Consider the following 13,964-nt stretch of genomic DNA (forward strand, 5'->3'; position numbering starts at 1 on the left):
TCCAGGTTTTCTAGCTCCTCTTGGGTACCATTCTGTTATTTTCTTAGTCCATCTGTCATCATGTCTTCGAGCTATGTGTCCTGCCCAAGACCATTTTAGTTCTATAGTTTTGATAAGAATGTTCTTTACTTGAGTTTGCTGCCTAATCCATGTGTTTCTCTTCTTATCTAACAGTCTGATTCCCAATATGATTCGTTCCATTCTTCGCTGTGTAGTTCTCAGCTTCTCTTCCATTCTTTTGGTGAGTGCCCAAGTTTCACTTCCATAAGTCATGGTGGGGAGTATACATTGGTTCATTATTTTACGTTTCAGACAAACTGGGATATTGCTCTTCAGTATGTGACTATATTTCCTGAATGCTATCCATCCAAAATTTATTCTTCTCTTGACTTCCAGCCATTTATCATTATTACAGCTAATAACTTGTCCCAGATAAGTATATGACTCCACCTTTTCAATTACTGCTCCTTCAATCATTATTTCCCTTTGCGTGGCATACTTGTTCATCATTACTTTTGTTTTAGCCATATTCATCTTTAGTCCAAAATCCTTACTAACTGTGCATAACTGATTAAGATTTTCCTCTAATTCTTTGGGATCGTGGCTTATGACCACAATGTCATCTGCAAATCGAAAATGGTTTAGGTACTCTCCGTTCACATTGACTCCTTTGTACGACCAGTCTAATCTTCTGAAAGCTTCCTCAAGGGCAGCAGTAAACAGCTTCGGAGATATTGTGTCTCCTTGTCGAACTCCTTTCTCGATTTTAAATTTGCTACTGTCTTTGTCTAGTCATATATTTTCTTCAAAATCATAATATATGGAGTATCTATGCCTTGTCTTTCCAGTGCCCGAAACATTGCCTCATGCTGTGTGGAGTCAAATGCCTTTTCATAATCCACAAATGACAGGCATAATGGTGTTTTATATTCATTTGCTTTCTCCATTAGCTGTGATATTACGTGAAGGTGATCCATAGTTGAGAATCCTGTCCTAAAGCCAGCTTGCTCTTTCGGTTGATTCTCATCAAGTATTCTTTCTAATCTGTTAGTAATGACCCTTGTGAACAACTTGTAGATATGGGATAACAGGCTAATTGGTCTATAATTTCCAATTTCTGATTTATCTCCTTTCTTATGCAGCAAAACTATGATTGCATTATTCCACTGCTTAGGCATCACACCTTTTCTAATGCACTTTGTGAAGAGCCTTGCCAGTTTTTGTGTTATGTCTCTTCCTCCCAATTTTAACAACTCTACAGTAACTTCATCTTCCCCCGGGGCTTTCCGATTCTTCATTTTCTTCAATGCATGTTCTACCTCATCAGGAAGAATATCGGGTATGTCGTATGTGTTGCTACTTTGCAATCCATCTTCCCCACTGCTGGTATCATTCCCTCGCTCCTTGTATAATTCTCTATAGTAGTCTTCTGCTATTTGAATTATGCCTTCTCTGCTGTTTATAAGTACACCATCGCTATTCTTCAGTTTCAGTATCATTTGTCTTTCTGTATTAATGCTCATGGCTGCTGATTTAAGTCCTTTGTTTTCCCTTAATGCCTGTTCTACTTTTCTTGTGTTAAATCTTCTTATGTCCTCTCTGAGTCTCTTTCTAATGGCTTTGCATAACTCAGTATACTCAATTTTCTCCCTGTCAGTGTTTTTCTTGCTCTTCATTTGTCGTCTTTGGTTCATCATGACAAGTGTTTCTTGACTAATTTTTTCTTTGGATTTCTGTTTCCCTATAGGTTTCTTGGGCTTTATCACTTTCAGAAAGTTGTAATATTCCTCGTCGATATCTTGGTCCTGAGCAGTCTGCAGAAGCTCAAACTTGTTCTTAAGTTCCAGTACATACTGCTTTTTCTCCTCCTCTGTTATTTCAAAGACCTTTGTATTATTTACTCGAGTCAGTTTTTTCCTTTCCTACATCTATATCAAGTGTACATCTTACCATTCTGTGATCACTTCCAACATTTACCTTATTCAGGACGGTAACATCATTCACAATATATCTTCTGTTAATGAGGATGAAGTCGATTTCATTAGTTGTTAATCCATTTGGACTCTTCCATGTCCACTTTCTGTTCACCCTTTTCTTGAAAAAAGTGTTCATTACTGACATTCCTTGAGATTCTGCAAATTCCACGTCTTTCACCTCTTTTATTTCTTTCACCAATTCCAAAATTTCCTATAGTTCCTCTTTCTGCGCTGTTTTGCCTTTTTCCAACCTTAGCATTGAAGTCCCCCATAATAATAGTGTAGTGGGTTTTCTGCTCATCTACAAGACTCAATTTCAGTGTACATTTCTTCAACCTCTTCATCATCATGGCTCAATGTTGGTGCATAAATCATTATAATCTTTAGCTTGTACCTCTTAGAAATCTTGAGTATTAGTCTTGACACCCTTGGTGATGTACTTTTGAATTCCAAAATGTTGTTTTTAAAATCTTTATGGACCAGAAACCCAACTCCACCTTCACTCCTTTCACTGTTTCCATTGGTGTACAGCAGATTTCCGCTTGATAAACTTATAAGTGATTCATTTCTTCTTCTTGTTTCAGCCAAACCGGTGATATTCCAATTCACATTTTCTAATTCCTTTTCCAGCTGTAATATCCTGTCTTCACCGATGAGTGATCGCACGTTATAACAGGCCAAGTTCAATTTCCGTGCATGGCAGCCTGGTCGTACCTAGAGATTCTTAGCACCCTCTGCTTCCACTCTGATCCTCTCGCTGCCGTAAGAGGGAGAGTGAAAGCTGCTGGGGACTGAGGGCCATTTGTATTGTTGTGCTCTCATTGCTGGAGGGTTTGGTCTTTTCCTCTTCACGCTGACCAGGCGTCTTGAAGAGAACCACTCTACACGTTCGTTGCCACCTAAGTGACGTAACAGGGCTTACCATCGAGAAGGTGTGCATGAGTGGATTTTAGGGAGGCAGGCCAACCGGACTTCTCCTAAATCTTCTGTAATAGAGAGATATTGGATCCATCAGTGTTTTAGGCTGAGTGTCTGATAACACAAACTGGCCACCAAGTCTAGATGGCAGATCCAGCGTTATGATCAGAACTTGTACTCATTATTTCTGATGAGGCAAAATCTGCAAGAGCACCTCTATTGAAGCAGTCAAAATCAGTTGATACCTAATAGAATATTCAAAGCGAAATCTACAGATAGAAAAAGTGTTAGGTATGTATAATGTTTAAAAGTATGCTATACTGGCAAACAATCCTATGCCTGTATTTTTATATAAAATGTGTTTGTTTTGCTAGTGAAGCTTAATTTCCTGGGTGTTTTTTTTTTTTTTTTTTTTTTTTTTTGCAAAAAAATCCTTGTTTTTTGAGAAATACTGTTTTTTGCCTGTTTTGTCCTATAAATCTGTTTCCTATATCTTACAAATCCATTATCTCCAGTATTTTGAAAGTCAAATGTTCCTCTTTATCATCGACAGAACTCCACGAGCTGGCCTAGCAGCCTATCTGTGCTGCCCAGAGAACTTTATACGTTGGACTTGTATGCTTATCACCAGGTGTTTTTTCAATCTTCATCACCTTGAGCAGAGTTAGTAGGTTTGGCATCTATTACATTGAAGAGTAAAAAGAAATTTTCTCTCTCTCTCTCACTCACTTTTTCAAAATACAGCTGATACTAATACTGAATATTGTGTGCTCCCTTTACTGTTTAACATCAGAAAGCATTGAAATAAATAAATAATTTTCAATAGTGAATAGCAAAACAATTTGTGCTAAAAAATGATATTCCCATATATTAACAAATGCCTAATTATTTAGTTATTTGGTGGAAAATTTAGAATTTTCCAATAGTTTTTAATATTCTGAATTTGACATTTTAATATTTAGTTGTCTAAAGCAATTTGAAGCCATTTTATTTAATTATTATAAATAATGAACAGATAATTATTTTCTGTATTAAAATTATACTATGGTTGTTAATAATCTTCCTCTTCCTAGTGACATGGACCTTTTGAAACAGTATTACACTACAGTATTTGCACAAGCATTTTCACCTTGTGGAAAGTACCTTGCAGCAGCTAACAATTATGGAAATATTGCCATTTTCAAGTAAGCTTTGTTTCAAAATTTTTTTATTTTATAATGCCATATGAGAAATTTTAACTTCCTGCTATTAACTTCTACTTGATGCACGTTTAGCAACCAAAAATACAAAAATAAAATTAATAAGCAATTAAAATTCTTATTAGAGTTATGTCATTGTGAATTTTGATTTCTCCACTATGGCCTTTAGTTTTGATCTGATTTTATTAGAGAAATAGAGCCATAAAGTTTTGCAGCTCCATAGCCAGTGCTCACCAAATACGGAGGGTGCGGAAAGGTCAGGGAATGACCACTGCATATCCCCGGAGCAATATGGCCTTAGTTGCTAATGCTCATAAAATAACAACAACACTCTAAGAGGCACCTTGATCAGCTAGTTTTTAATCTCATTGACTCTACTCTGCCAGGTAATGGAAAGATCAAGTTCTAATCTCATGGCTACCTCAACTGCCACTCATCCCAGTTACCCTAATTATTTACTCTGTGATTTCTTATGCTTTAAAAGATGGTACTTGTGCATATGTCTACTTTATGTTGTTTTCATAGACTTCCTAATCTGGAATCTACCCTGGCTATCTACTCTATTGAAGTAAAAACATCTTAAGATGTTTTTACTCTAATCGCTCAATTTCATTTGTTGTCTGTCGTTCTTTTAACTCTATTAATAACTTGAAATATTATGACTTCCTATAATCTAAATTTCCTAACAGTGAGAATTTTTTGTGGTGATTTTAACATCCATAATTCTAGCTAGCTTCAGTTTTCTAGTTACACAGAATAAGCTGATCTAAGAGAGGCTTTTTTTTTTTTGCTTACTAATGACCTCATGAAACTTGAGCATTTGCCTACCAGAATACTGCACAATCCTAAACACATGTGAACACTTTATCTTTTCCTCAGTAACAGCCCTTCAAAAGTACAGTCAATTTGGATGATTTCTCTAGTCCTCAGTTCACAAGTCAGTGATGGTCTTTTCTCCAATGGAGTCTTGAATTTGGATTTCAGGAAAGCTTTTGATAATAAATGGCTGCACATAAATGGCTGCTGTAACAAATTGGAGAAGTATGGCATTAAGGGAAAGTTGCTGCTGTGGATAAAGATGGTTAAGTAGGAGAAAACAGAGAGTGGTAATCAATGGACACTGCTCTTCGTGGACTAATGTTATTAGTAATGTCTCCCAGGGGTCCGTGTTGGTCCCATTGTTGTTTTCTGTATTTATCAATGGTATTGATCAAGGTATATCAGACTTAATGTTGAAGTTTGCAGACAATACAAGGGTTGGTAGGGTTGTTGATGACAGTGAGGACGATGCGCTACCGCAACAGGATCTGGAAAGTTGAGCATATGGGACGAGATGTGGCAACTGAAGTTTAACATTGACAAATGTAAAGTGCTGCATATGGGTAGTATTTACCCCAGAGTAACATACCAACTATGCAGAACAACACTCAGGAGAGTGGAGATTGAAAAAGGCCTGGAGGTAATTGTGCACTCAGATTATGAAGTTTTCAGAGCAGTGCAGACAGGCTGCCCAAGCAGCTCATGGGGTCTTGTCAGTGATATACGGGAACTTTGCTAGTAGATAAGGAGGTGATTATCCCTTTGTATAATGCAATGGTCAGGCCTCATTTTAGGAGGGATGTAGAGCTGCTGGAACAAGTACAGAGAAGTGCCACAAGATTGGTGAACTTAAGCCTTTTTACCAATAGGGGCTTAAGTTCTGCAAATTGCACCGTCTGGAGACTAGGCACCTGCGAAGTGATCTGATTGAGTTGTATAAATGCTTTAACCAAGCTCAATGCTGTGGGATTCTTTTGTTTTCTCAGATTATGAACTTGAGGAACATAATTTCAAATTGAGGGAAGACAGTTGCAGAATAGATGTACAGAAATTTGCCTTTAAACGGCGAGTGGTTATTTGCTAGAACAAACTTCTATCTGTCATTGTGGAAGTCGATAGCTTAAATAAATGCAAGGAAGAACTGGACAAACTTGGAGCAAATGGATAGGTGAATGGGAATTTTTTTTTTTTTTTTTTTTTTTTGCTGATGCTGTATAAGCTTGCTTTCTTGCATAATATGCCACTACTAATGCTAATATAAACAAACAGTTTTGGAAATTCTTTTGACAGAAAAATTTAATTTAAACATTGCTGCCATTGTTATAATCAAACCTTGACTCTGAAGATGGCGAAGTCTGCAAGAGTAATTTCTTGAAGCAGTCGTAATTGGTTGTTGTCTAATAGACAATCCAAACAGAAACACACAAAATCCTGAGTTCGAAAAATTCTAGGTGAGTTAATATTTGAAAGCATGCTATACTAGCAAGCAGTTATATGGCTGTATTTTAATATAAAATTGTATGTTGTCACTAAAATTTACTTTTTATGTAGTGTGAGATAAAAAAAAAACCTGCATTTTCCAAAATCTGCTTTCGTCCTGTGTTCCCCAAAAAAATTTCTGCTTTCCATGAAAAAGGTTTTTTTTTTTTTTTTTTTTTTGTCTGCTTTTTTCCAAAATCACTTGCCTTGTCTCCTGCTTGCTGTTATATAATCTCCAGATTTTTGAAAGTAGAAGTTGGCAGCTATTTAAGTGGGATGATGAAAGGACAAAGTGAGTAATTGCAGACTTTTCAGCTTGACTTTTTTCAGAAGTTATGGACTGGTTAAAGAAGTAATGCTGAATTGTATTGACAGAAATAGTTATTGTGCAAGCACAGAATATTTTTCTCAAAGAGAGATTTTGTCTGACTGATATGATTAGGTACTATGAGATAGGCAAAGGAAGTGGATATAAAAAGTAATTTCAACATCATATTTAGATTGTGATAAAGCTTTTGATACTCTCCACATGGAAAAAGTACTGTATAAGCTGGGCAGTGTGGCTGTAGACAGAGGGTTGTTATTGTTGGTCTTTGCTCTTTTTGGCTAATGTTATCTGTAATGTACTTTGGGGTTTAGTGTTAACCCTTACTGGTTTTAATATTTGTTAATGATTTTTATGTATGCATGAAAAGATTAATGTCTAAGTGTACTGTTAGTAAAAAAAAAAAAAAAAAAAAAAAAACATGGAGGTTAATTACAGTAATTGGGTATGTTACTTCGTTTACTTCTGTCTTTTCAGCAAATGGGCTGAAGATTGATAGGTGAGATTTAACAATGAAACATGTAAGTTTAGGTAACAACTACACTTGGATAACAACAATCCCAGAATAGCATACCATTTGGTATCATCCAAATGGTATTTTCAAATCCATGGAGTATGAAAACTACCTAGGAGTTTATATGCATATAGACTGCTAGGACAGCTCACGAATTTCTGTCAGTGATATGCAGGAATTTTCCCAGGAGAGATAGAGATGTTTATCTTGTTGTCTAAGGCAAAAGTAATTAGGATGCAGCTTGGGTACTGCTTTGTATTTAGAAGTTCATTTTATAAAAGGTGTAGATCTTGTTGTACAGGTGAAGAGAAGAGTTTGCCGGAAGCACAAAAGTTTACATTATACAAAGGGAAGAATTCTGTGAATTTGAATTCTCTGAATTCAAATTCACAGAATTCTTCCAAAAAACTAGGCATATGCAAGGCTGACTGTGTAAGGCTTTAAATGAATTAAGTGCAAGGCTGACTGTTTAAGGCTCTAAATGAATTAAGTAAACTTAATGCTGGTGGTGTCTTTACTCTTTCTCGTACAGCACACAAGTGGATATGAATTTAAATTGGGAAAGGCTTGTTGCAGGATTGATGTGCATAAATTTCTTTCAGCCAGAGATTGACTGTTGGAATAAACTTCTAGGTGATGTTGGGGAGGCTGGTAGTGTAGGTGATTCTAAAGTAGGATTGGACAAAGGCAAATTATTATTATTATTTTTTTTTTATAGAATGATGTAAGTTTGCTTCCTTGCATCAGTTTTCTGCTACTAATTTCTTTTTCTTTCATAGTTTGACAAACTTTCTTTCGTGTGATGAAGGCATCCATGCTGAAGAAGAGCAGCGACATCCTTTGTACAGATTTAGAGGTTAGTTCTAATGAAATGTAATGCTGTTTTCAAACTTAAAAGTAGAATTTGTTTAAAACAAAATAAGCCAGGTCAGTAAACTGGAGCAGGGATAAGGATGCTCCAGTTTCCTCTGGAGCATCCCTATCCCTCCCAAGCAATGTGCCGACCGGGCTAGCCGAGTGGGTAAAGTACCTGCCCGGCAACCCAAAGGTCGCGGGTTCGATTCCCGCCTCGGGCTTGGATCAAAGTACTGCAAAAACCTTGGGAGGTGCAATATGGCCACAGAAGCCGATGCGCCAACAACTACCAAATCAGACCAAGCAATGTTGGGCAAACTAAAAGGAATAAAAAAGAGCTTATTTTATTCACAAATGAAAAATTTTAATAATTTTGTTATTCAAAATGCATCTTATTATAAATGTCTTATTTATAACTTACGAGTAGCTTTATTTGCAGTTTTACTCAAAATATTGTTTACTGAGTGTGTCAGTTTAGAACTAAAAGGAAAGAAGATTTGCCCAGTACAATTTGAGAAAATGCAATTTTTATTTATTTGTTTTATTTTATTTTTTTGTGTTGTAGGCACTAACCATTTGTTTGCAGCTTTAATGACTAAGCTCCTTGACTGATGCCATTTCTATTTTATTTTAGTACATAAATAACATGAATGTGTGGCTGCATTTAATCTCTAGCTTCTTTATATTCGCTTTCAGCACAACGTTTTTTTTTTTTTTTTCTTCAAAAATTTAATCAATAAGTTTGATTTTTTTGTCTTTGGCAAAGAAGGAAAGACTTTCTCTCAACAGCAGCAAAGGATGGTAATGGCACATTGTACTTAACAACAAAAAATAAAATAAAATAAAGGTTAGTTAATTCCAGACCTTTATCATAATGAAATGTAAACAAAATAATCCGTGAGGAAAGAAAACAATATCTCTACATCCTCTATAAATACAAAAATAAACAATTAACTGAAGATTTTAGATAAAAACTATGTACTACATGGTATTAGGGGAATGGGTTATGAAAAAAAAAAAAAAAGTGCGATAATTTATTTGAAATTGAAATAAAGATGAAATAAAAATAATGAATAGTTAACTAAGCAATAGTTTTCATACTAATCTTATTCAAATAAAAATTTGTTAAAATAATACATAACTCTACCTCAAGCAGCATTTGAACCTTCCTGAACATTACACAAAAATTTGAAATTCTCAATTCCAGCTAAGCCAGTACTGACACTCTAGGTAGTGCAATATGTTTCCTATTGTATTAGTAGTGGCATATGATGTAAGAATCAAGATAATAAAACATCAGCAAAAAAAAAAAAAAAAAAAAAACCTTCCCACATCACCTGTCCATCCCTTCCAGTAATTTGTCTAGTTTTTCCCTGAATTTATTTAAACTACCCACTTCCATAACAACAGATAGAAGTTTGTTCCAACAATCAACACCTACTGGCTGAAGGCAAACCTTCATACGTATATCCTGTGACCAGCCTTCCTAAATTTGAATTTGTCCCCTCGTGTGTGTTCTGAGCAAGAGGAAGAATGCCATCAGCATTGAGCTTCCATCCATTCAGAGCCTTAAACACCTCATAGGTACCTAGTTTCCAGACACTGCAATCCGTAGAACTGAAGCCTCTCTGTTATGACCAAACTTTCATTCCCTTCACTAGTCTCATTGCCATTCTCTGCACCCATTCCGTGATCTGCAGCCTTCCTAAAATGAGGCCTCCATGCTTGTACACAGTACTCAGATACACCCTAACCACTACCTTGTACAGTGGAATGATCAGCTCCTTATCCCTTCAAAGTTCCTGTATATCATTGACAAAAATAAGCAAAAACCCCATGAGTTGTACTGGTAGCCTGTCTGCATTGGTCAGAGAACTTCATACCTGACTGCTCAATTACCCCAGATTTTTTTCATATTCCACTGTGCTGAGTGAAGTATCACACAGTTGGTATATTAATCTGGGATTACTGCTTCCTATATGCAGTATCTTGCATTTCCCAGTGTTAAACTTGTATTGCCATTTCTCAGCCCATCAGCCTAATTTTTTTAAATCTTATTGCAATAGCTTACCCTGATTACTGTCATTATAAGCACCCTGCAAAATTAGACATTAAGCCTGATATACCTTCACCAATATCATTAATAAATACATTGTTTAGCTAACAATGGGCCCAGCACACTGCACCTAGAGGATTCTACTAATATCATTAGTCCTTGAAGAGCAGTGTCTGTTAATAACCACTGTCTTCTCCCACCAACCTTCCCTTTATCCAGAGCAGTAACTTGCTCTTAATGCCACACTACTCCAATTTGTACAGCAGTCTTTTATGTGCAACAGTATCAAAAGCTATCCTGAAATCCAAGTACAGTCAATTCTCGTATAGCACGATAGTTGTGTTCCTAGAAACTCTCGTGCAATGCAAAATCGTACAATATAAACAAAGACCCTGTGGAAAAAATAGGGTTAGGTGCCGACCACACAAGATTGAACACATATTTGTAACCAAAACATTACCAAACACAATAAATAATTGTAATAAAATACGTAAGTATTTTATTACGACTTTTGTAATTACGATTTATGTAATTACGACTATTACATAATAAAATATTGCTAATGCTTTTACTTCTATCGTAAGCAAACTTGTTTTTTGTTTGATTTTCTATCCAAAGAGATGACAGCTGTTCCATCTCTTCCAATTCTTTGTTTCTTAATCTAATGGATTTTAATTACACTTTGAGTTGTTCCCGCTGTGAAAGTTGTTTTTATTTTCGCCGCATTCTTTGTAATTCTCAGCGTTGCCTCATTTAGGTCTGTAGCACGTGCGATATCACATAGTCTTTCATTTCGCTCAAAGCGTTTCACAATTTCATATTTTTTTCTCTATCGACAGAGGCGGACTGGCCATAAGCCTTACCCAGGAAATCCCGGTGGGCCGGAGGCCGGTGTGATTTTGGCCATAAACCGTAGTGTGAGGCCACTATAAATTTTCCCGGGTGAAAATTTTTGACCCAGTCCGCCTCTGTTTATCGATATTGCTTTTTTTTTTCTCTCTCTCTCTCTCTCTCTCTCTCTGAATCTGCAGTGTCTTCGCCAGGACGTTTCCTTTTCACACCTTTTAAGTATTTTATTAATTTTTAGGGAATAAAGCGTTACAAAACGAGGAGGCACGCTTAATACACATAAACAAAGCTGCGCGAGTATAGCAACTGAATAAACAACACCGTAAAGGCTGAGATACACTATTAACACCCCACATTTTACTAAAGCACATTTCTGGGGGTTACTACCATAAAACAATAAAAACAATTTCCAGTTTCGTTTCTGCTAGTGGAATCTGTTATAAACTGGTAGTAACACCTAATTGCATTTGCGATTATATCGATAGCTGGAATTGTGTTGATTTTTACGTTATTATGGTGAAATGTGTTTCCCCTTCACTGATATAAAACACATAAATACATTTTCAGAATCTTCTTCATTCCTATCGTGTTGCATTCGGTTGGAGTAATTCTGCGTTCGACTGCCATTTCTTGTAAACACAAAGGCGAATTGTGCATAAGCGAATTCGGTTCGTGTTATATAAGATAAAGTTCCCCTATTTATAAATCGTGTATGATCGAATTCGTGTAGTGTAAACACGTGTTATACGAGGACCGACTGTACTGCTCAATTGCTGGTTTTATTCGTATAGTTTTCGACGATTCTACCACTAGAGAAGAACTGCTGGGTATGGTTTCGTTAAAAGAAAGAACTATAGAGGCTTTGATATATTTAACGCATTCAAAAATTTTATTGAAAAAATTAAATTACCACTATTTAAGCTCGTATCAATAACAACAGAAGGAGCTAAAGCAGTGACAGGGCATCTTAATGGATTCATCGCATTGTGCCAAAAGGATGATGAATTCCCAGATTTTTTGAGTTACCACTGTATCATCCACCAACAAGTGTTAGCCAGCAAAAGATTAAATACTAAAAGTGTTATGTACATAGCTTTCAAAATTGTGAATTCCATCAGAGGACAATCTCTTCAAAGGAGACTTTTCAAAATGCAACTTGATGAAAATTAACCAGATCTGATATTTCACACAGATGTAAGGTGGCTGAGTCGGAGTAAGTTTCTACTGAGATTTCGAAATTTGTTGAATGAAATTAAAAAATTGTTGATCAAAGTAGAGATGATTATCAGCAGCTACAAGATACGGGGTGGTGTGATCTGGCTTTTTTGGCAGATTTTACCAGTAAATTAAGTGATCTGAATTTGGAATTACAAGGAAAAAATAAATAAAAATGTGGGTGACATGATTAGTAGTATTTCTGCATATAAATATCAATTTTTGGCGATGGCTAAGGATCTCAAAGAAAACAAATTCGATCATTTGCAAAAATATCCTGTTATTCAATTTAATAGAAAGAAATATGTTTCTGAAATTGAGAAAGTTGTGGATGATTTTGAAATCAGATTCAGTGATTTTAAAACAATCGAAGACATTGTTCAATATATATACATTTTTTTTATTTGAACCCCAAACACGAGAGGTATTAGAACCTATAGTATTTAGTACCGTGCTTGGGTTGGAGGTTGAGAAGACGAAAGAAGATATTTGTTGACATTGGACCTGAACTTCTGTAGATTGTAATTTTCAGGAAATACATATGAAGGAAGGTTGTTCCAGAAAATGGCAGTTGAATGAATAAATGAGGAAGATCAAAAGTTGGTTCTGTGGGTTTGAAGTTGGACAGTAAATGGATGTTGGCTGGTGACGGCACGTGTTCGGACTGTTTTGAAAGAGAGAGCGGGAATTATAGAAGCCAATTCAGAAGAACAGTGCCCATGGAAGTATCTGTGGAAGAGGCATGCAGCAGAAACAGTACGTCTATGAGAAAGCAAGTGGAGAGAGACTGTTAGAGATGAATCATTAATTAACCTAACTGCCCTCTTCTGAATGGAATCAAGAAGCCTGAGAGAGGTTTTGGGGGCACCACCCCAGATGTGGGAACAATATTCCATGGCAGGGCGGATTTGCGATTTATACAGAGTGAGCAGCTGTTTGGAAGAAAAGTAATGCCAAGAGCGAAAGAGAAAACCAAGTTTTTTAGATGCAGAGGAAGCAATATTTGTAATGTGCTTGTGCCAAGAGAGATTAGAAGTCACGGTAATCCCCAGAAGAGAAATATCATTTTGCCTAGAAATCGGAGTGTCACTAAAGATAAGCATAGGAGCAGAACAATCCTTTTTGCGAGATATAAGACAAGACTGAGTTTTAGAAGGGTTGAAATCAACTAAGTTGTCTTTGCCCCAGTGGAGAATTACCTGAAGATCGGCATTTAAGGAATTGGTAGCAGATTTACGAGAAGTTGAAGCTGATTGAGCAGGACAAGGTTTCTCAAAATGGAAAGTTGAATGCAATGTGCTATCATCGGCAAAACTATGGATAGGATTTGCAGTCAATGGAAGAAGGTCATTGATATACAAGAGGAAAAGAGTGGGGGAAAGAACTGAACCTTGGGGGACACTGGCATTAGTGGAGAAGTTAGAAGACAGAGAGCCATCTACCATCAGTGAGCGATCGGAGAGAAAACTGGATAACCAATTACTAAAAACAGTTGGCAAACCATAAGATGGAAGCTTGTTTAGAAGACCTTTATGCCAAACACGATCAAAAGCCTTTGAGATGTCAAGAGCAACTACTTGTATTTCACTGAACCTTTCCATTGAATTAGTCCATAAATGGGTAACATAAGCCAGAATATCACCAGTGGATCGACACTGACTTACTCCATACTGGCAATCGTTGACCAGGAAGGTTTCTAGATAGTTTAAGAGTTGGCAGTTAATCGATTTCTCCATTACTTTAGAAAGAGTAGAAGTAA

At 36.4% G+C, this 13,964-nt stretch overlaps 1 protein-coding gene across 1 annotated transcript in view; it reads left to right on the forward strand.

The window, feature by feature from the left end:
• Nucleotides 1–13,964, forward strand: part of thoc6 (THO complex subunit 6) — a 247,387-nt gene that overhangs the window by 31,502 nt on the left and 201,921 nt on the right. Inside the window, exons 2-3 of the mRNA XM_090374235.1 lie at nt 3,968–4,078; nt 8,010–8,086. Coding sequence (XP_090230361.1) covers nt 3,972–4,078; nt 8,010–8,086 — 184 coding nt within the window. The 5' untranslated portion in view covers nt 3,968–3,971. The remainder of the gene's footprint in view (nt 1–3,967; nt 4,079–8,009; nt 8,087–13,964) is intronic.

This window comes from Mastigoproctus giganteus, chromosome 5, assembly GCF_048544385.1.
Source record: "Mastigoproctus giganteus isolate SK-2022 chromosome 5, ASM4854438v1, whole genome shotgun sequence".
In the NCBI taxonomy this organism is placed as follows: Eukaryota; Metazoa; Arthropoda; class Arachnida; order Uropygi; family Thelyphonidae; genus Mastigoproctus; species Mastigoproctus giganteus.